The sequence below is a fragment of the Manacus candei genome, unplaced genomic scaffold (genome assembly GCF_025592945.1).
Source record: "Manacus candei isolate 608988 ecotype Guabito, Panama unplaced genomic scaffold, ASM2559294v1 h1tg000166l, whole genome shotgun sequence".
NCBI classification, from domain to species: Eukaryota; Metazoa; Chordata; class Aves; order Passeriformes; family Pipridae; genus Manacus; species Manacus candei.
In genome coordinates, this window is record NW_026138214.1 from 974670 (window position 1) to 997938 (window position 23269).

General features: G+C 51.1%; 1 protein-coding gene across 1 annotated transcript in view; it reads right to left on the minus strand.

Moving 5' to 3' along the window:
- Positions 1-23269, minus strand: part of ASH1L (ASH1 like histone lysine methyltransferase) — a 65281-nt gene that overhangs the window by 3263 nt on the left and 38749 nt on the right. Inside the window, exons 7-25 of the mRNA XM_051773333.1 lie at positions 22534-22628; positions 19202-19275; positions 17590-17635; positions 17252-17360; positions 16612-16818; positions 15509-15655; positions 13191-13299; positions 12844-13005; positions 12558-12652; positions 12162-12319; positions 10980-11132; positions 10486-10540; positions 10252-10384; positions 8799-9047; positions 7151-7237; positions 6786-6876; positions 2709-2847; positions 1886-2058; positions 642-808 (exon numbers count right to left, since the gene is read on the minus strand). Coding sequence (XP_051629293.1) covers positions 642-808; positions 1886-2058; positions 2709-2847; positions 6786-6876; positions 7151-7237; positions 8799-9047; positions 10252-10384; positions 10486-10540; positions 10980-11132; positions 12162-12319; positions 12558-12652; positions 12844-13005; positions 13191-13299; positions 15509-15655; positions 16612-16818; positions 17252-17360; positions 17590-17635; positions 19202-19275; positions 22534-22628 — 2449 coding nt within the window. The remainder of the gene's footprint in view (positions 1-641; positions 809-1885; positions 2059-2708; positions 2848-6785; positions 6877-7150; positions 7238-8798; positions 9048-10251; positions 10385-10485; positions 10541-10979; positions 11133-12161; positions 12320-12557; positions 12653-12843; positions 13006-13190; positions 13300-15508; positions 15656-16611; positions 16819-17251; positions 17361-17589; positions 17636-19201; positions 19276-22533; positions 22629-23269) is intronic.

The following is a 23269-nucleotide window of genomic DNA, read 5'->3' on the forward strand; positions in this document are numbered from 1 at the left end:
TGCACAGCACAAGTTTGGAACCACCTCCAAAGCCACTACAAAAAGCTCTGCTCCAGGGAGAACAGAAGGTTTGCAGATCTCTGCTCAGTCAGGGCAGTGCTGCCCTGGAGATCATCTCTGAGCTCACCCATCCCCACCCCTTCAGTACCTCTTTGCCTCTCAACTGCAGGTTCTGTTACACTCAGTTTTCTTTCCCAGCTTGCTTTCAAGCCAGCTTTTCCCCCAGACTGTGCATGCCGACAGAATCATGGAATTAAGGTTGGAAAAGCCCTCCAAGATCATCCAGCCCACCCAGTGCCCCATCCCCACCTTGTCCCCCAGCCCAGAGCACCGAGAGCCACGACCAGTCCTTCCTGGGACACCTCCAGGGACGGGGACTCCAAACCTCCCTGGGCAGCCCCTTCCAACACCTGACAGTCCTTTCTATGAAGAAATTCTTCCTGCTGTCCAACCTGACCCTCCCCTGGCCCAGCTTGAGGCCGTTTCCTCTCGTCCTGTCGCTGGGAGCAGAGGCTGATCCCCACCTACGGGGTCAGCTCCCTTGGGCTCACCAAGCTTCCTTCACCAACACTCAGGGGCTTTCCAAAACCCTGTCCAGCCTTCTAACGACAGGTGAGGGAGCTGAGAGAACCCCCACTTACTGAGAAGTCTCTCTTGGGGGTGAGTTTCTTGGGGAAGTGGTCGAAGGCGTAGGGCTTGGTGCACACGGGGTAGCGGTTGCGGTGGATCTTGTAGAAGAGGTGAGCTGACTTGTCCAGGCGGTAGTCACAGATGTACACATCCTGCTCCTTCACCCCCTTGGGCCTCCCTGGGGGTTCAGGACAAAGCACACAGGAAAGAAGAGCCATCAGGTTGAGGGGGAAACACGTGCTTTGCCCCGTTTGCTCTCCTTTGGAACCACAACAGGACACACTGCTGGTTCAACTCCAGGGGAGAATCCACACACTCTGATCAAACAGCAGCCAAACTTCCACAAAAACAATTATCCACTGCCATCACCTTCTCCTCTCTGCCCACCACAATTCCAGCAGCACTGTCCCTCTTAAAACAGGAATCCCTGTCCTGGGGCAAAGCCATTGTGTGTCCTCAGCTCCAGAACAGGCAAACATCCCCCATGGCCTTTGGACAGCAGGATTGTTCCAGTGCATGTCCTGGTTCCTGCTGGAGTAAAGTGAATTTTGCCCCAGTAGCTGGTTCAGCTGTGCCTGTGTTTGGGATGAGGATAATGTTGGTCACACCCTGATGTTTCATTGGTGCTCAGAAGTTCTTGGTCCAGGCACCAGGTGGGGACTGTACTGTGCTTTCAGGGGTTTATTCATGGAATCATGGCATGGTTTGGGTTGGAAAGGACTTAAAGACCATCTTGTTCCACCCCCTGCCATGGGCAGGGACACCTCCCACTGTCCCAGGTTGCTCCAAGCTCCATCCAACCTGGCCTTGGACACTCCAGGGATCCAGGGGCAGCCACAGCTACTCTGGGCAACCTGTGCCAGGGCCTCCCCACCCTCCCAGGGAAGAATTTCTTCCCTATATCTAACCTGAATTTCCCCTCATCTAACCTAAATTTCCCCTCTTTCAGTCTGAAGCCATTCCTCCTTGTCCTGTCACTCCAGTTCCTGATGGAGAGTCCCTCTCCAGCTTCCTTGTAGCCACTTCAGGTACTGGAGACCTCTCTCTCTTTCTGCAATCTCCCTTTCCATTACTACTCCTGCTATTATTATTATTACATTTTACTTTATTTCAACCAGCTATTCCTACCCCAACCCCTGGGATTTTACCTTTTTCCAGCCCCCCCCTCATCCCAGCGTGGCCGCTCTGAGCTGGGACAGGGGTTGAACCCCGACAGCCCAACTTCCCGGAGCCGTGCCCCGTGTCCTGTCCTCACCTTTGCAGTAGGTGTACAGGTCCAGCACACAGCACGTGCCCACCACGGCCTCCAGGGGGATGATTTCGTAGAGCGGGACCCGGAAGAGCTCGTTGTGGTAGAACTTGCGGGACGGGGAGTGGTGGGTTTCGTGAGGACGGAAATAGTGGTGGCCAAAGGCAAAACGCTCCTCCCTGGGGGGGGAAAGGGGAGGGGGGACAGAAATGAGCCCCTGGTACAACTTCACTTCATGCCCTCCTCCATTCTGAATTGTCTCTCTTGCACTTTGGCAATGACTGTGGTGGGGAGTGGAGTCACCCCTGCAGTCCTTTGTGGGTGGGTAGGGCTTTGGTCACAGAAAAGGTGGTTCAGATCTGATTGTCCTGCTCATCCAGTGGGATCCTCCGTGTGCCACGGGATGTGAGAGCAGCACAGAGCACGAGACAGACACCCTGGGAGGTTACAGAGCAGCACAATCCCTTTGCTGCTTTGCACATAACAATGTCTGGGGCTCCCTTTGCCTTGTGTCTCATTTCTGCTCCCATCAAACACCCCCGGCGTGGTTTCCATGGGCACAGCACACTGTGGCTGTGACTGACTGTGCTGCTGTCACAGGCACTGAACCACCTCACAGCTGCCACTGGGAACCCTCAGCCTGCTCCAACACTGAGGAAAGCCCATCAGCTTGTACCTCAAACCTCCAAGCTCCCACAAGCACAAGCAGAGACGGGTGAATCCCCTTTGCACCCACACCACGTGCTCACTCCTGCCTTTTTAAGCCATGACAGGACTTCCATGGAAGCCCTGTGCCCTGGCAGGTGGGGGGTGTGGGTGCTGAACTCACTTCTCGTTCTTCCAGAGCTTCTCGATGCGGAAGATGTCGAGTTTGTCCCTGTTGATGTGGGACAGCAGCCGGTACGACTGACGCACGGGGTGCCCGTCGGGGGTCCTGCGGCTGTCCCTCATCAGGTACACACAGTCACCTGGCACAGGGCGAGACAAAACACACACCTGTGAAGGGCTGGGCGTGTGCCCAGCTCTCCAAAACCAGAGGAGCAAATAAAGGTGTCACCAGAACCAACACGAGAGGTCCCTGGTGTTGGATTATACAGAACGATGCAAACCCACCGCAGAACCTGCAAGGCCACGGTGACGTTTCTCACAACAGCTTTACAGGGGAAATACCCTTAACTTTCCATGCCCAGACTGAAAACAACCTGTAAGGCATCAAAATCTAGGATGACAGACCAAAGGATATGGAACAAAGTCAGCTGTGATTAGGAAAATGTGCAGGAATTAGCGGTGGCTTCAATGTTTAAGGAATAAATCTTTGAGAGAGAAGATACTCAGAGGGAAGATTATTACTGAGAAAATAAATCCTGGCCCGACAAGCCCCAAGCCTTTGGTTATTCCAGCAGAATTCCAATGAGATGCAGAGCTCAGGAAAGGCAGAGAATGCAAAAAGGGCTGAACAAAATGGCACTGCTGGCAACTCAAAAAGTCTTTGCCAAGTGCAACCCCTAAAGAGGTCCCTAAACTTCTCTTTATCAATTCTGTCCCATGAGTGAATTAACTCTTTACTTTTTTCTGCTCTGATCTGTGAAATCACAGAATCTCAGAATGACCTGGGTTGGAAGGGACCTTAAAGACCCCCTCATTCCACCCCTGCCCTGGGCAGGGACACCTCCCACCAGCCCAGGCTGCTCAGAGCTCCATCCAACCTGGCCCTGGACACTTGCAGGGATGGAAGAGCTTCCATCTCTTGTTATTTACCTCACAAGGAACAAAAACCTGGCAGGTCCCAAGTCATAAAAAGAACGGCACAGTCACTCTGTTACTTTGTGCATAACAATTTCTGATGCTCCCTTGGCCTTTTTGACTCATGTAGAACATTTTTCTTCTGTTTTCATTAAATTGCAATGACTCCTGTTTTTTTCCCCCTATTTCTTTCCCCCTGGTTTTGGGTATGTGCAGTTGTGGCTGTTTTCCTTCCATGGATATTGCTGTTATTCATTAGCAGGTTCTGTTGCTGTAACTTCCAGCTCTGAAACCTTTGGGATAACCAGGATTCCTAGTAAACAAATAGTAGCTTGTAGGAAGTTGTAGGATGGAGAAAGGGAGTTTTATTCCAGCTGGATTAAGTACAAAATGTTCTGAAGGCAGACTGACACAAACCTGCACAGAGCAGAGGGGATGATCCTGTGCTCACCCACTGCAGTAGCTTTGAGAATCAGGGAATCATGGAATGGTTTGGGCTGGAAGGGACCTTAAAGCTCACCCAGTGCCACCCCCTGCCATGGGCAGGACACCTCTCACTAGCCCAGGCTGCTCCAAGCCCTGTCCAACCTGGCCTTGGACACTTCCAGGGATGGGGCAGCCACCTGGGCAACCTGTGCCAGGGCCTGCCCACCCTCACAGCCAAGAATTTCTTCCCAATATCCCACCTAACCCTGCCCTCTTTAAGTCCATGTCCTTCTGATGTTGGGGGCAGCCTGGACACAGTACTCCAGGTGAGGTCTCCTGAGAGCAGAGCAGAGGGGCAGAATCCCCTCCCAGGCCTGCCTGGCTGTGCCTGGGATTGTCCCAGGCCAGGGGCAGGACCCTGCACTTCACTTTGTTGAACTCCATGAGCTTCACATGGTCCCACCTCTCCAGCCTGCCCAGGTCCCTCTGGATCCATCCCTTCCCTCCAGCACGGTGATCACAGCACACAGCTCAGTGTCTTATCACTACCTGAACTAAAGCTGGGATAACAACAGCTTCCCTTCACAGCACTAAGGGGAACTTTCACAGAAATTAGGGAGGTGGGTTCCATAAAAGACTCATGAAGAGGTCCATGCTGAGAGCAGCTGCTGGCCCCAAGCAGAATGTAAACAAAGCCATTTAATTTTAAACCACCTAGTTTTAAATGAGCTGTTTTCAACCCTTCTTCCTGACCTCTTCCAGGAGGATAAAGCAAACCCAGCACTTCTTGTGCCTGACTGAAATAGGAGCCCTCGGGAAGAGATGCACACAAATGCTCTCCAGCCCAAAGGATCAGGAAAGATGATTCCAATTCCAGCTTATCCAGAGGTTCCTGACTATGAACCAGCTGCCCCTCTGCCCCCAAAAGGGGGTTTTCCAAGGAAGAAACACAGCAGGTGTTGCTGGTGCCTTGGGGGTGATGACAAGGGGCAGTTCCTGGCTCTGTGGGTTTTCCAGGATCCATTCTGACTCCAGTTTGTCAGCTCCTATCTGAGGCAGAACTCTCGTGTTCCCTCTGCAGGATGTGATGGACCAGCTGATCAGATCTATATCCACCATCTCCTGGGTTTAGGTGCTGGGGAATTTTGGTAGAGGAAGCTGTGGTGTAACCCAACAACCTCCAGTAGAATTGCCAAGAAATCAAAAAACAAGTTCTCTGACCACGGACTGAGGGGCCCTCCCTGAGACCCCTCTGAAGGAGAGGGATTTGGTCACAGCAGAGTGTGCCCACTCACACAGCTTTTCACCCTTGTTCCTCCAAAACATCAGCTCTCAAGCTTGGAAGTGGCAGAGAAGTCCAGGGTGCAGCTCACCTAGGCAGGCTGGGGGCCCCAACTGTGTTTCCAGGCTTTTTCCAATACACAACACCCAGGAAAAATGTAAATCCACACACCTTTCTGTGTGTAAGGCCATGCTCTTGACTCAGAATGTGTGATTAGGGGGCCTTTTAGAAACCAGAGAGAGTAAAAAGCTGTTTCTCCCTCTGTTTAAGTGCCTGATACACCCTCAGCACAGCAGGTCCTGTGGTTGTGCCTCAGAACTTTGGGTGGGGAACTCGAGACCAGCAACGAATCCACGGATTTTCCCTCCTCCTGCTGGAGTTGTGTGTTCCTTCCCAGCACCTTCTGGTTGTACAACTTGCTTAATCTATCCCCTGTACCTGCAGAGGCATTTGGGGCCCAAGAGTGGCAGTTTGGTCCCCTCTGTCCCCTGCTAATGGTATGCAGGGCTCAGCCACAAGAAGGGCATTTCCCTCATTAAAGGACATTTCCCTCATTAAAGGACATTTCTCTAATTAAAGGACATTTCTCTACTTAAAGTCACCAAGATCAGATCAGAGGTACCCGAGTAAAACCCAGTGTGTCATGACAAAAATGCCCTCAGTGCTCTGAATGCCTGGAAAATGCCACAACCCCCAGATCAAACGTCCCCCATTCCAACAGAGAACATGAAATCCAGCTCTGACACAGCCCTTGGAAGTGAGTTACTCTCCAGCAAAAAACCACATGAGAAACCCAATGGCTGAACTCTGGAGAGGACAGTGCAGAGCAACCACCACCAAGGAAGACTAAATGAAACTCCAGAATCCTGCAAATGGGATAAAGGATATGCTGTTCTTTGACCTTTTTTCTTTTTTAATTCTTCACTTTCCTGAAGTCTCTTCTATTCCCCTCTAGCAAACATATCAGCTGGTTTTACTCATTTAAGAGTAGCTCCTTCATAATGATAAAGGCTTTTTTCTAACCTTGTGTGTATCTGTAGGATGAATTTAAAAAGTATTTATCAGTGAACTGAATTATGTGGCTTTGGCAGCTGCCTGGGAGAGATTTGGGGCTTCAGAGCACTGTCTAGAGAGATAAGCTTTAGGGAACACACAAGCAATGAGCTAAGTGTTTTAATGACCATTCTGCACCAAAATACTGAAGGTCTAACAGCCTTCTTGGCCTTTACTTCTAAATGTTAACTACCAGCAGTTGGCTCAGCATCTTCCTCCCCTGGCCAGAGGAGTCTGCACTCAAGGTAATTAACATTTCTCCATCAACAGCCTGTGAGAGCTTTCACTGTGTGTCATTCCCAGCATCACAGAGAGCAGCTTCCACTTGTGAAAAACGAGAGGATTTTTGACAGGGTGATGCCCGAAATCCCTGCCCACTCTGGGGGAAAGCCCAGCACGTACCTTGGCGGAGCAGCAGGTCGTCCCTCAGCAGGCAGATGTAATAAACACAGCCAGGCTGGGCATAGTGGGGCCGAGGGATCATGGGGACCTCCTGCAGGGAAACACAACAAAGGGAGGGAATCCTGAGCTGCCCAACATCACCAGTCCCAAAATGGGGCTGAAACCCTTTTGGAAACATGCAGAGAAGAACTGACCCCTCCCGGGACTGAACCCAAACCAAGGCAGGTGCAGGAAGGGAGAAACTTAAGAAGTGAGAAAAATTAAGAGAAATGCAAGAAAGTGAGACCCCAGCATTTACCAACCCCAATAAATACAAATGCAGGAGCTGCTTCAGTTTATAACTGTGCTAAGGAAGGAGAGTTTACCCTGCTCACAGCCCGAGGTTCACACTGCTCACACAGGTAGTGCTCCACGTCCGAGTTCACACCCATGCAGTCACAGTGCTGCCAGACCTGGGGAAACAGGCACAGCCCAGTCAGAGTCCTGGGACAGGCTGTGTGTGCAAGCTGCCTTTTCTCAAAAAACGTTAAGGAGAGCAAGACAATAAGCTTCAGAAAGGAAAGTCGAGATTTTCTTTGAACTATTTCACAGCACATCAGAAGACAGACAGGATCCCCAGGCAACTGTGTGTGTAAAAGCCCAAAACTGTTGGATTTAATTCCTCTCTCCCAAGGGCAGGAGCTGTGCCAGTTCCAGCTCCTCTACACAGAGATGCAAGTTGCATTTCCTTTGAACACACAACTTCTTCTCTTTTGGAGAGGAAATGAAGGGCTGCAGAGGTAATTCATGTTACTGACTGCATGGAAACTGCTGGTCACAGAGAAGAGAAAAAGAGAGATTCCATTTTGGGCTCCCCTGCCTCACCATGCACTTTTCACACTGGATCATGAGCCCCTCGTCCTTGTAAAGGCCACAGATGCAGTGGAAGCCTAAAACTGTGGAAATTCATTTCTCCCTCCCAAGGGCAGGAGCTGTGGCAGTTCCAGCTCCTCTACACAGAAATGCAAGTTGCATTTCCTCTGTGAAAACAGCACCTCCACTCTTTTGGAGAGGAAATGAAGGGCTGCAGAGGTAACTCATGCTACTGACTACATGGAAACTGCTGGTTATGGAGAAGAGAAAAGAGAGTAGGCTGTGGTTTGGGTTCCCTTTTCACACTGGATCTGCACTTTTCACACTGGATCATGAGCCCCTTGTCCTTGTAGAGGCCACAGATGCAGTGGAAACCCCAAACTGTTGAAATAAATTTCTCTCCCAAGGGCAGTTCTGGCTCCTCTACACAGAAATGCAAGTTGCATTTCCTCTGTGAAAACAGCACCTCCACTCTTTTGGAGAGGCAATGAAGGGCTGGAGAGGTAATTCATGCACTGACTACATGGAAACTGCTGGTGGTGGAGAAGAGAAAAAGAGAGGGATTCCATTTCGGGCTGCCCTGCCTCACCATGCACTTTTCACACTGGATCATGAGCCCCTCATCCTTTTAAAGTCCACAGATGCAGTGGAAGCCTAAAACTGTGGAAATTCATTTCTCCCTCCCAAGGGCAGGAGCTGTGGCAGTTCCAGCTCCTCTACACAGAAATGCAAGTTGCATTTCCTCTGTGAAAACAGCATCTCCACTCTTCTGGAGAGGAAATGAAGGGCTGCAGAGGTAACTCATGCTACTGACTACATGGAAACTGCTGGTTATGGAGAAAAGAGAGCAGGCTGTGGTTTGGGTTCCCTTTTCACACTGGACCTGCACTTTTCACACTGGATCATGAGCCCCTTGTCCTTGTAGAGGCCACAGATGCAGTGGAAACCCCAAACTGTTGAATTAAATTTCTCTCCCAAGGGCAGTTCTGGCTCCTCTACACAGAAATACAAGTTGCATTTCCTCTGTGAAAACAGCACCTCCACTCTTTTGGAGAGGCAATGAAGGGCTGGAGAGGTAATTCATGCACTGACCACATGGAAACTGCTGGTGGTGGAGAAGAGAAAAAGAGAGAGATTCCATTTCGGGCTGCCCTGCCTCACCATGCACTTTTCGCACTGGATCATGAGCCCCTCGTCCTTGTAGAGGCCGCAGATGCAGCGGATGACGTCCTCGTCCTTCTCGTGCCCGTTGTCCTTGTCGCACACCGAGGTCTCGCTGCTGTCGGCCTCGCTGGCCGTCTCGCCCACGATCTCGTCGATCTGCGCGGCCGCCTCGTGCCGGGCGCTGTAGTAGGCCTTGCGCAGCCGGCACACGTCGCGGCCCGTGGGGGACTTCCTGCCGTAGTATTTCTGAGGGGAGAACACACGGCGAGGGCTTCGTTTCAGAGCCCTGCGTTTTCGGGGAGTGCCCCCGTCCACACGCACCCGGGAGGGGTCTGGGTCTGCCCTGAGCCGCGCCCCGAACACCACACGAGGGGCTGTGGGGTCAAAGGTTGGGCTTGGTGAGCTCAGAGGGCTTTTCTGACCTGGCTGATCCTCTGAAATGTGGGGGGCACCTCTCCATCCCACTCCTTATTCTCACCAGGTGGGTGGAGAAGGGATTGAGAAGGACTTGGGGGTGACGGGTGACCAAAAACTCAGCTTGCGCCATCCCTGTACCCTCACAGCCCAGAAACCAAGGGGATCCTGGGCTGCATCCAAGGCAGAGGGGGCAGCAGGCCCAGGGAGGGGATTCTGCCCCTCTACTCTGCTCTCCTGGACCCCACCTGGAATATTGTGGCCAGTTCTGGGGCCCCCAACATCAGAAGGACATGGAGCTGCTGGAGCAAGCCCAGAGGAGGCCACGAAGTTGGTAAGGGGACTGAAGTACCTCCCCTATGGAGACAGGCTGGGAGAGGTGGGAATGTTCAGGCTGGAGAAGAGAAGGTTGTGTGGAGATCTCACAGCATCTTCCAGTGTCTGAAGGGGCTAAAAGGAAGCTGGAGAGGGGCTGTTCCTCAAGAACTGGAGTGACAGGACAAGGGGAATGGCTTCACACTGACAGAGATTAAATTTAGACTGGATTTCTTCTGTGGAAGAAATTCTTGGCTGTGAGGGTGGGGAGGCCCTGGCACAGGTTGCCCAGAGAAGCTGTGGCTGCCCCTGGATCCCTGGAAGTGTCCAAGGCCAGGTTGGACGGGGCTTGGAGCAACCTGGGCTAGTGGAAGGTGTCCCTGCCCAGGGCAGGGGGTGGGACTGGATGATCTTTAAGGTCCCTTCCAGCCCAAACCATTCCATGATTCTGTGATTCTCTGACATCTGACACTGAAGAACAAGGTGCTGCTTCCAGAAGGAACTGGAATTTGTTTAGGTGAGCTATTAATGCATGTCCTTGACCTTCTCTCTGCCTGACCTAAGGCAATCAAAGAGCACATGGAGTGCTCTCGAGGGCTCACCAGGAACAGACCAGCACAAGTTCTCCTCCTCCAAGATATTTCTCTTCCTTTGCTACTGTAAGTCAGCAAGAGCACTAAAGGAGGTCACATCCCTGCTCTCAGGCCAGAGGGAGCCTCACCTCTGCATTCCTGAACACCTTCAGCATGTCCCCATCAAAAGCTTCCACAGTTTTGTAGTAGCCAGTCAGGATCTGCTTCTCAATGGTGGCGAGGTCCAAGGGGTCAGAGATCTTCTCGTAATAGTCTGCATTTCTACAGAGGGAACATTGGCACAGTGTCACGTTCATGAGCAATTCCAACCGTGCAAATCCATCAGGGAACGCTCGGGGATGTTCTGGGAAGGCAGCACTTACTTTTTCTTTGGGGGCAGGTTCAGGAGAGGAGCTGCGAGCGCCTGCCTGGAGGAATCTGCAACAGGGACACACAGCTTAGGGACATTCCTGGAGTAAAACTTAAAAATACAAGTAACTAACATTCAAACTGGGTTAGAAAAAGGCTTTTCTGCTAACTGAGCCACGGGAAATTAAAATGCTTCTGCATTTCTAGACGCTGGTGGCTGCAATCAGACCACAGGTATCAAAATGAAGGACAGTGTCCTTGCAACTCTGATTTTTGCTGAAATTTTGAAAAATCAGTTTTAAAGGACAGCAACATATGAGGGTTCTGGTGGTAGAGGAGGGGATTGAGGATAAAACAAAGTGATTATAGGTAAGCAGGGAAAGAAAAAAAAAAAAAAGAGTTCTTCAACATCCCATCTTTTTCTAGTATCTTCTATTCTGAGAGTCCGTTGTTCCAGAGGCTGAAAACGTCCCCACAGAGATTTTTTTTTAAGGAGTGCCAGGTTCACCTTTGTAGGCTATGATGCTGTCACATATTTCCTTGAAGATCTGTGCCAGGCGGGCAGCACGAGCCACCTCGATGTTCTCCTCGGCCGCCGCCAAGCGCCGCGTCCGCACCGAGCGGGCCGTCTGCAGGGCTGAGAACTGGGTCATGAACACGTCTGGGGGAGGGCAGAAAAGAGTCACCTCTAAACAAAAAACCCACCAGAGAGCAAGTCACAGCACCTCCACCCGTGGTTATTGAGATTAACGCGTCCCCCGAGCTGCTGGGGCAGCACAAGGCGTCAGCTGCCGTTCCCAAGTCGGCTCTCACTGCTCAGGGCTCTAAACTTCAATTTTAATCAGTTTAATCAGCTGGTTATTGGAATGTTTTATGTTGCTGGAGCAAATAAAACATGTCATTGAGTTCACCCCAAACACTCACTGCCCACCTTCTCCTGCACCTGACAGTGGGGGCCCAATCCTGCCTGGCTGGGAGGATGATGCTCCTCCTTTTTGGAGCAGGGTTAATTTTCCCCTGATAGTTGTATTTTGTCCCATTCCCATTTAGAGCCAAAAAGCTTTAAAATTATGAGGATAGATGACAATTTTCAAAGTCAGCACAACTGTTTCTGGTCTAGGGACACAGAGAGCAGGAAACAGCCCCTCTCTGTCAGGACCCAACCATGGATGGTCACGGAATCACAGTCATGGAATGGTCTGGGTTGGAAGGCACCTCACAGATCCTCTTGTTCCACCCCCTGCCATGGGCAGGGACATCTTCCACTAGCCCAGGTTGCTCCAAGCCCTGTCCAACCTGGCCTTGGACACTTCCAGGGATCCAGGGGCAGCCACAGCTTCTCTGGGCAACGTGTGCCAGGGCCTCCCCACCCTCACAGGGAAGAATTTCTTCCTCATATCACAGAATTATATCCTAGAACCATTTAGAAAAGACCTCCAAGACCAACCTTTGATTGATCACCACCTTGTCAACTAGACCATGGCACAGTGTTAAATACAAACCCCTCCTGATGAAACACCAGGTGTGGCACCTCCCACCAGGATTCAGGAGACCCCTGAGTGCCTTTACCCGAGCAGCATCCCCTGCACGTCTCACAACAGGTGTATGGATCTTGGAGTGACCCTACACTGGATTTACACAGAGGTTAAAGCCCACCTGGGTTCCCAGGGCAGCCCCTGCGTGGCCTCACCTGATTTGATGTTGCCGTCATCCCGGCAGATCCCGTTCCAGCGGGTGTACAGGGACGTGCTGTGGATGTTGTCACTGACGTGCTTCACCTCCTCCTGCTTCTGCCGGATCTTCTCCCAGTTTCGTACCAGAAAGACGTGGTGTTTCAGCACAAAATTCCTACGGGAATTAGAAAGGGATGCAAGGACCACTTTTTACTGAGAAATGAATTCCCTAATGCGGGGGAGAAGCTGGATATTCAGAGGGACACTCTGGGCCTTCTCTGCTCAGGGGGGAGGAACTCCAGCCTGGCTGGGTTAGAGGGGAACTCAGAGCTGCATCCTCAGGCATTTCATGATGCACCAGTGTTTGCTCAACATGCATTTCTGAGGCCAGTCCCCCAGAAAGCCTCCCTTACCTCTCCCTGTTGGACATGGGCTTCATCTGCAGCTGAGGGGTCAGCCTGGTCGGGGCGTTCACACTTTCACTGGGTTCCTCAGGGATGTGGCCCCTCTGGAAAACAGATGGTTCTGATAGACAGGAAAAACTGTGCCAAGAGCTCAGCAAAGCACTCAGAGCAGTCCCTGAGACAGAACCTGCAGCACTGCTCTGCTGCACGTACAGATACACCAGTTTTTGGTCTGATGGCACAGATGGATTTCCCATTAACCTCTACCCACCCAAACTCTGTCTTTAATACTTACCCTCTTCTTTAATTTGTGCTTTGACTTCCTCTTCTCTTTCGACCGTCCAGGCCTTCTGTGGGTGCTCACAGGCTGGTTGCTTTTGCTTGAAAGTCCATTCATGCGCTGACTCTTCCCCCCAATTATCCCTCTGCATTTGTCAAAGCCACATTTGCAGAGTTGCTTTGGGGAGGAAAGAGAAAAAAATAAATTAAATAAACCCCCAAACATTTCAATTCTCCCTCAGCATTCCAAAGAACCTCTTCTGCCAAATACAACGCGACAGGTTTTGTTAACAGACCTTCGGCTTTACAGAACTGTTGGCTCTGGGTGGCACCTTTTTTAAGGTCTCCCCGTGGGATCTTTACCTGCTTTTCAACGTTAAAGGAATGGAAGTTGTAGTCGTAGGTCAGCTCAGTCCCAGCAGGCATGTCCTTGAGTGCATAGAGCCCGATCCGATAGACGCCGTTCACGGACCTGCAGGGGAAACACCAGCAAAGATTCCCCAGGATTACACCTGAAATCCTCTCTGTCCACACAGTGGGAGTGTCAGAGACAGGAAGCAACACTTCTGCTGCACCCTGGGTCCTGCCTGTTCTTCACCTGTACAGTTCTCTCATTTATCTGTTACAATAAACCCTGAAGGCCAAAAAGTGAACACAACATTTAGAGAGAGGAGGAAGTTGTGCTTTCAGGAAAAGCTACAAACTGTCCTGGTTATCACAAGAAATCAGTTTGTCCACTGCCAGCACTCAGGCCCCCTCCTAGACTGAAATCTTGCACTGAGCATCAAACTCATCTCAAAATCACAGAACCACAGAATGGTTTGGGTTGGGAGGGACCTGAAGCTCATCTTGTTCCACCCCCTGCCATGGGCAGGGACACCTTCCACCAGCCCAGGTTGCTCCAAACCCCATCCAACCTGGCCTTGGACACTTCCAGGGATCCAGGGGCAGCCACAGCTTCTCTGGGCAACTTGTGCCAGGGCCTCCCCACCCTCACAGGGAGGAATTTCTTCCCAATATCCCATCTGACCCTGCCCTCTGTCAATTTGAAGCCATTCCTCCTTGTCCTGTCCCTCCATCCCTTGGAAATAGTCTCTCCCATCTTTCCTGTAGCTCCTGCAGGCACTGGAAGGTCACAGTCAGGTCACCCCAAAGCTCTTCTTCTCCAGGTTGAACAATCCCAACTCTCCCAGCCTTTCCTCCCAGCAGAGCTGCTCCACCTCTGATCCCCTTGGTGCCTCCTCTGGACCTGCTCCAACAGCTCCACGTCCTTCCTGTGCTGGGACCCCAGAGCTGGAGGCAGGACCCAAGGTGGGGTCTCTCACCAGAGCAGAGCAGAGCAGAGGGGCAGAGTCCCCTCCCACTTCTTTCATTCATTTTGTGTTGGATTTTCAAATTTAAAACTTGATTACTAGTGCTTAAATCCACCAGAATTATCTGGGAAACATGAGCTACTCTGCTGCACTGTCCCCACAGTGATTCCTGTCACCACCATCTGCTACTTCCCTGTAAATCATTCACTACAAATCCCTCAGCACTTATTTCCTCCTAGCCTGGCCCTGCATTTCACACTGCACTGCTGATAACCTGTGCACAGAAGAGAAAATGCCACTATACCAGTGCTGGTGTGACACAGGTTGTGCTGCAATCCCACTGTTTCCCTCTTTGCCTGTGTTAAAAAATACTTGAACTGCCAGGAAGAAAGAATGTACACACATAGAGGAGTTGACAGTGTTACCTGGCCTTCAACATTTGCAGTGTGACAACCAGCAGTGCTGGGCTTGCCTTGCCAGAAAACTTAGACCTTGTTTGCAAAGCCCTTGCAAACACTCCACAACAACCCCCTGCAGCTCCAGGCTGGGACAGAGGGGCTGGAGAGCAGCCAGGCAGGGAGGGAGCTGGGAGTGTGGATTGACAGGAGGCTGAACAGGAGCCAGAGTGTGCCCAGGTGGCCAAGAAGGCCAATGGATCATGGTCTGGATCAGGAACAGTGTGGCCAACAGGTCCAAGGAAGTGATTCTGCCCCTGGACTCAGTGCTGGTGAGGCCACCCCTGGAGTGCTGTGTCCAGTTCTGGGCCCTCAGCTCAGGAAGGACATGGAGGGGCTGGAGCAGGTCCAGAGGAGAGCAACGAGGCTGGGGAAGGGCCTCAAGCACAAGTCCTATGAGGAGAGGCTGAGGGAGCTGGGGGGGCTCAGCCTGGAGAGGAGGAGGCTCAGGGGAGACCTCCTGACTCTCTACAACTCCCTGACAGGAGGGGGGAGCCAGGGGGGGGTTGGTCTCTTTTCCCAGACAATGATCAGCAAGACAAGAGGGCTGAAGTTGTGCCAGGGGAGGTTTAGGTTGGATATTAGAAAGAATTTCTTTACAGAGGGTAATCAGACATTGGAATGGGCTGCCCAGGGGAGTGGTGGATTCTCCATCCCTGGAGGTTTTTAAGGTGAGACTGGATGTGGCATCAGTGCCATGGGCTGGGAACCACGGCGGGGTTGGATCAAGGGTTGGACTTGATGATCTCCGAGGTCCCTTCCAACCCAGCTGATCCCATGATTCTGTGATTCTAAGGTCTGAGGGTTATTGACACCCCTCCCCTCCCTGTTCTGAGCTCAGACCCCCTCAGCAGCTCCGGTTCCCTCAGCCCGGGTGCCCCGGGTCCCCAGGGAGCAGAGAGCCCCCGCTCACCATTTCTGCATCTCGCAGTTGGGGTTGCAGCTGTGGTTGATGAAGCGAGCCTCGTTGCCCATGCGGTAGCTGTCGATGACCATCCCGCTGTCCAGGTTCAGGCAGTAGTGGTCGCTGTGGTTGTGGTACTGCTCGATCATGCGGTTCCTGCGGGACACAGGGAGCCCCCTCACTCTGCCTGTCCCCCCCTCAGCAACGGGGAGCGACACGGCCAGAGCACGTTCAGGAGTTCTCAGAGGGGGGTTGGAAGGATAAAAGTAATGGTTTGTATTTTACAGAGCCCTACACCTAGAGAGGGAGGAAAACCATGATTGTACCTATTTTTATAAGTCAAGGCCACTGACAGAGCTTGGGTTAGAATTTAGAAATTTGCTCTTCTGGAATGCTCCCTTTTGGGTTCTGCAGATTATGTGTACACATTTCATGGTGATAACCTGTGTATGGAAGAGAAAATGCAAGTATACATTCTTTGGGGTGTCTGTGTATGCACGTGGACAACAACCAGCTGCTTCCTGGGGGCTGGACAGTTCCTGGAATCACATCCATGGATCACAGGAGCACAGTGACAGGAGTCAGTGTTAGTGGTTATCTCTGTATGAGGAGGCTGCAGCTGCCTTCTGGTGGAGCTCTGAGAGCAGCAGGTCCCTCCAACCTCAAATATCCCACGATGCTACAGAGTGAACAAGACAATTTCTTTCTTTCATTGGTTATTAATGCTCCCACTTGGCTTCTTTTTAACTTCACACCCACCTGCAAAAGCCCATGTCACTTCCAGTCCCACTCTGCCCCTCAGTTGTACCTGGCACCATCCAAATCCTGCACAGTTCTCATTTGGACTCACAGTCACTCACAGCATTTCACATTTACAGGGCAGATGAGGCACAGAATTCATTCCAAACACTCATTCAAACTCCTCTCCATTGAACTGAGAACAACTTGACTGATCTAAAAATGGGAATTCTAAGCCTCCCTTCTGGCTGTGACCAGAACAGGATTCCTTATCCCCCCCTTTGTTCCTGTCTAAGGATATCCCCCCCACGACCACAGATGCCAAAGTCACTCATTGAGCCTTCCACGCCAAAGCAGCAAATAAATATTTCTACCTGAATTCCTGCTCACTAACAACTTCTCCCAGATATTCAATGATAAACTGTCCTGCTTTCAGGGGCTCTTTGGTACGAATACCCCATCCTTTCTCCTCGGCCCGGAACCTCTCCAGGCACTGCACCCACTCGTGCCTCTGGATGCGCTGGTTGCAGCACTGCTCCCCACAGGGGCACGTGTTGGGGGAACACTCTGCAAAGATCATCCTGAAACACACAACAGGGGAGGGGGAGAGCACGCTCTGAGAGCTGGAAGAGACACAAACCAACAATAACAAATGAAACAAAAGGTGCTGAGGAACTACAGCGCTGTTTGTTTCCAAGGGGCGATTCCCGCAGTGATTCCCAGCCTGGCTCTCACTGATACTCAAAGGGCAAAATGGAGCTTTTAATGGGATCTTCCTCTGGAGAAGAGGGGGATTGTTAATTTTGAAGGGATTGTTTCTCTGGCAGTGCTGAGGAATCCCCTGGAGCAGGGAGCTCAGCCTGGGGGGTGTCAGTGGGACCCCCAGATGCTCAGACTGGGAATTTTCCCTCCCAGCCTGGACCCCTGTGACGATGCCTTTCCTGCTGGGGTTGCATCCAGCACAACTCTCTTCCTAAGAGATGATGTGAAATAACCCAAGGAAGCCATTCTGACCTGTTCAGACAATCCTCCACACAGCCCTTCCCACTGTCATCCTCTGGTTTCTTACAGTTGCAGGTGGTGGCCTCGTAGCCAGAGAGGGGTTTGACATCCACGTAGACATCTGTAGGAAAAAAAGAGAAAGAAAACAAACCCAAACAGGGAAAAGGATTCTTCCCAGGTGAAAAAACCAGAACTGCTTATCTACAGTATTTTCATTCCAATTAAATAAAACAAAACAAAAAAAAAAGAGCAGGTGGAAGTGACTTTGGCAGGACAAAGAGCAGGACAGAAAGAAGAGGTGTCATGTGAAAATTCCACAATTAACAGTTTAGTAATAAGATTTTACTTACTAGAACGGATTTTTTTGTAAAGTGGGACATCTGGCTTTTTATACAACTGAAAAGAAGAGAAAGAAAATTTTAATACATTGCATAAGTGCATCTGTTATTCAAAAGGATCAGGGAAATGATGTTCTGTTACATAGGGAACAGTTCTGTAATCATTCCTAGAAATCTGCATTCTCTTCCCTAGGCTCAGACTGCATTAGTAAATAGGTCACAAAAAGGATGTGAATAAGTAGAACCTGGGTTTAATGAGACACTGGAGCTGTTTGTCCACCCCATGGCTTGTTCTGTGTGCCCAGAGCAACGTGGGAACCAGCTGTCCCAAGGACAGGCTCCTCTGGACAGGGCTGGAAAGAAGGGCAATTATTTAAACCTACTTTGGGGAAACCATCTTTGGTGGAGTCACCACGTGCCAACGCTTGAAAAAGTGAGGTAGAAAAATCAAGGTGCTTGTCAAAGCTACCCAATGACCTCAAGGGCCTTTTCTAATCTAAGGGATCCTCTGAACACTGTGAGTACAGGTGGGAGAAATGCAGATTCATCTTCTCATCAGAGGAACTTCCTCTGCAGATGGAGATGGCAGGAGGGAAAAGGGAAGCTTACACCACAATTCATAATAATTTCAGATATATTCCAGCCTTTCAGACAAGCTTTGAGGAATAACTGGAAATTATGTGTGTGTTTCACACACATTTCCTGCACTAAGAGCCCTCCCTCAGTGACACACAGGCACGACCCTGACACCTCCACAGCCCTGCACAGAGAAACTCCTCTGCAGGGGCCTCTGACATTCCAGGGAGAGCTGGAAAATGTCAAGGAAACAGATTCCATGTATTTATTATTTATGGAATACCCAGCAGACGAGACAGGCAGATGCAACTCAGCGTCAACACGAGGCAAGGAAGTGCCCTCAGCTGAGGTGTCCCCAAGGCCCCCAACTTGAGGATCAGATTCCAGGGGCCACAGTACCTGGGAATTTGTCCTGCTAATTTACATGCTCAAGTTACACAGCTGAGAGCACTTTCTTGCCACAGAGCCAGGGACAGATTCCTTCCCCCCCCCCCAGCCTCAAATCCTGTGGTAAATCTCTCGGTGGAAACTTCTCAGGGGAAAACAACAAAAAAACCCCTCCTATTTTTAGGCTCTCGCATATTTAAAGCTCTTTTAAAGGGAACGAGCCCCGTTCGATGACGGTTCCTCTTCTTCCCTCAGCAGGAAAATTTCAGCTCGCAAGTGAAAAATAAATTCCACTCTGCTGGGACGGATCCAAGGAAAATAAGGGCTGAGATTCCTCCGTGCTGCTGGCAGAACACCCCAATTCTCCCGGGGCGTGTCTGGAACCAGCTCCCTGCACGAGGCAGCGCCGCCAAAATAAGAGTCTGCAGCCAAATCCACGGCTTTTGCCAGCACAAACTCCCGGGGTTGCTATTTTGCAAGAGAGGGAATAATGGGAATTATCCCCATTAAACACATATGCAAATCTGCAAATCCTTTCTCTCCTCACACAGTGGCAGCAACAAGATGCTCCCCAGCAGGCAGGATGTGCAGACACAGCTCTCGTGTGCTGCCGATTCCTTTCTGAGGCTTCTGATCACAATCTTGGCTTTTTATCTCCTACCTGGTTGTGTTTCCACTGCCAGAGGATGTCGTAAGGCAGCTGGAAGTCGATTCTCTTTTGTCTGAGGTACTTTCCTGGAACAGAAAGGTTGGTAAGTGGCACACACTCATCTCCACGTGTCCCCGGAGGACGGAGCTGCTCCAGGCACCTCGCCAGGGTCTGGCAGGGCTCTGGAAGGGACACAGGGGAGCAGAAGCCTCCCAGAACATTCTGTCTGTCAGGGCAGGCCCGGGGAAGAGCCTCTCTGTCTGTGTTCTGCTCTCCTGCCCTGCTCAGGTGGGACCTGCCAGGGACAGGCAGGGAAGGTGTTGGCTCAGATCCGACCACAGCGCCTGGCACGAGTGACCACAGCACTGAGAGAGGTGACCACAACACCTGAGAGAGGTGACCAAAACATCTGAGAGAACTGACCACAGCACCTGAGAGAACTGACCACAACACCTGAGAGAACTGACCATAACATCTGAGAGAACTGACCATAACTTCTGAGAGAAATGACCACAACACCTGAGAGAACTGACCACAGCACCTGAGAGAACTGACCACAACACCTGAGAGAACTGACCACAGCACCTGAGAGAACTGACCATAACATCTGAGAGAACTGACCATAACACCTGACAGAACTGACCATAACACCTGAGAGAAATGACCACAACACCTGACAGAACTGACCATAACACCTGAGAGAAATGACCATAACATCTGAGAGAACTGACCATAACATCTGAGAAAACTGACCACAACACCTGAGAGAAATGACCACAGCACCTGAGAGAACTGACCATAACACCTGACAGAACTGACCATAACATCTGAGAGAACTGACCACAGCACCTGAGAGAACTGATCACAGCACCTGAGAGAAATGACCACAGCACCTGAGAGAACTGACCATAACACCTGACAGAACTGACCACAGCACCTGAGAGAACTGACCATAACATCTGACAGAGGTGACCACAGCCCTGCAAAGAGACAACACCTGGCACCACTGACCACAGCCCTGGGAAGGGACAACAGCACCTGAAACAACTGACCACAACACCTGAGAGAAGTGACCACAGTCCTGGGAAGTGACAACACCTGGCACAACTGACCACAGTTCTGTGAAGTGATCACAACACCTGACAGAGGTGACCACAGTCCTGTGAAGTGATCACAACACCTGACAGAGGTGACCATGGCCCTGTGAAGTGACCACAACACCTGACAGAAGTGACCACAGCCCTGTGAAGTGACCCTGTGCCTTCTCCATGAGACAGCACAAGGCCAACAGGTTCCCCTGAACTCTCCTGTGCACAACCCAAGGCTTCAGCACAGGACAAACCTGCTGCACTGCCCCAGCACGATGGTAAATCCCAACACTGCACTCAAAGAAATCAAATCAGGTTTAAAAATAGCCTCCAAGCCTGTTCCTGTGACCTTTACCAGAAGAGATTTAAGAATGAATTCAGACTTGGCAAACACATTCCCCAATGTTTTGGAAAGGCTTCAAGATGCTCTGTATTTTCAGCAATAACTGAAACTGTTTCAGACAGAAATCGGTGCTTTCACTGCCGATTCTGGCTCTGCTCTGACATTCCCTGTCACCCCAAAAGGACCCTGACCCATGACATCATTCATTCCAGACCCCAGGGCTGACACTGCTGAGTTCTAGCCAAGATTAAACATTCTCTGATCGTTTTGCTGGAATCCTGTGTCCCAAAACTGCAGTGAGCAGGATGAGGTGTCACTCCCAGGTCTGATTTTCCCAGCTTCTCTCACTCTCAACAAGTGCCTTTATGTTCCTCCAGCAATGGTTCCATATAAATTCACACCCCCCCCCCTCCACTGGAAAATAAAAATGGTAATGTTTTCCTTACAATTCCCCCCTAAATTACTTTTCATTTTCAATGCCTTATTCATCCCTACAAGGTTCCAGGAAAGAGCTAAATCTGCTGGGAATTTGCTTTCACTCCTGTGACCTCAGCAGCCCAAACAAAGGGCTCTTTCAGGTGCCCTGGCACCGAGCCTGGAGCAGGGGAAGGTCCCTTTCCCCCCCCTCAAGTGCAGTGCCCTGGCAGAGTCCCAAAGCTGGCCACTGCTCCGGGGTTAAACCATCCCCAGTGCCCTGGCTGGAGCCCTGGGAGCAGCTCAGTCCCAGGGCAGGAGCTGGAATGTGGCAGCAGCACCAACACTGGGAGTCAGAGTGTCCTGGCAGATGCCACGGGAAGGTTTGATGCCCCCCATTCCAACAGGAACTGACAGAGGGCAGGTTTGGGAGAATGCTGAGAACTTTAATTACCACCTTCAGCTCTGAAACCTGCTCTGTGGTCCCTGATTCCCACAGACCTGGCCAACTCTTCTGCCTGGCTGGGGGAGCCAAAGTGGTGCGTGGAGCAAAACTTCTCAGCTAAAGAAGACAAGCCAGTGACACGTGAGTGTTGGATGGGACAAATATTCCTGCTGAACAAAGTGGAGTGTCCCAAACGTGCCTGGCATGACGGGACTTGCAGCAAGAAACCACAGCACTTCAAAAGCTGAAACAATTACCTGAGAAGTTACTCAACCTTGGTTCATCCTGGGAAAGGATGGGAGCTGCACTTTGGGAGCTCAGGGACATCCCATCCCTGGGAGCAGCATCCCAAGCTCCAGCAGCTCCAAGAGCCTGGGCTAGACTTGGGTTACAGCTTCTTTCCACAGGTACTTCCCTGGAAATGTCCAGCTTGGACGGGACTTGGAGCAACCTGGGCCAGGGGAAGGTGTCCCTGCCCATGGCAGGGGGTGGCACTGGATGGGCTTTGAGGCCCCTTCCAATTCAAACCATTCCATGATTCTGTGATTCTGTGAAACCCTAAACCCCATTTTTGTCCTACCCAACACCTAAGAATGGGGATAAAATAAAAACCCAGATAACAGCAAAGCTTTTCATTCTTCCACCCTTTTATCCATGTTTAAGGTCAGACACAGGGACAAGTGGGAATTTATTATTCCATGCTCAGCTTTTTGGATTTAACAAATGGTCATAATTGTCTCTGGCTACTCTGCTGCAGTTTTACTCTGAGGAGGAGACTCTTGCTCTGCATTTCATCTGAGGTTATCACAGCTAAAGCAGGTTTGAACACCAGACTGGCATTTCAAAAAATGAAAACAAAGCTCACGTGGCAAGTCAAAAAAAGCCTCCTGAGCCCCAACTTGTGCCCTGGGGAGCACAGAGAGATGAGCGTGGCCCTGGGCAGAGCTCAGGGCAGACCAAAAGGATCAGAAGGAGGGAAGAGGGAGAGAGCAGAGAGCTGGGCAGTGCAGGGGATCCCCACCTCACCCCCCCAACCAACCCCCCAGGTACCCACCGACGTGGATGGGGGCAGGGAACAGCCCGTGCTCGTGTTCCCCCGGGGTGTATTCCAGCTTCTCCTTCTTCAGCTGGATCAGGCGGCTCTTGGGGCTGTGGGTGACAGGGACAAAGGAGAACATCACTAGGGGAACAACCACCTGCCCTGGCAAAGGACACAGCTCTGGGTGACAGGGACACAACCAGAACATCACTATGGGAACAAACCCCTGTCCTGGCAAAGGACACAGCTCTGGGTGACAGGGACACAAGGAGAATGTCACAATGGGCACCAACACCTGCCCTGGCAAAGGACACAGCTCTGGGTGACAGGGACACAAGGAGAATGTCACTATGGGAACAACCACCTGCCCTGGCAAAGGACACAGCTCTGGGTGACAGGGACAAAGGAGAACATCACTATGGGAACAAACCCCTGCCCTGGCAAAGGGCACAGCTCTGGGCTAGGTAAAGGACATTCCTCTGTTTAGTCACCTCTGGAACATCAGGCAAGAGAATAACAACAGGAACAGCCCCCAAAACCTGACTGCCAGGGTGCCTGTCACACACACTGATCACAGCCCTTCCACAGGGCATTTTTCTCTTTTCTTCTTTGTTTTTCTCTTTTCTTCTTGTCATCTTTTTTTCTTCTTTCCTCTTTTTTCTCTCTTTTTTCCCCCTTTTTCCTTTTTCTTTTCTTTTTCTCTTTTTTCTTTTTCTCTTTCTCTCCTTTTTCTTTTTCTCTTTTTTCATTT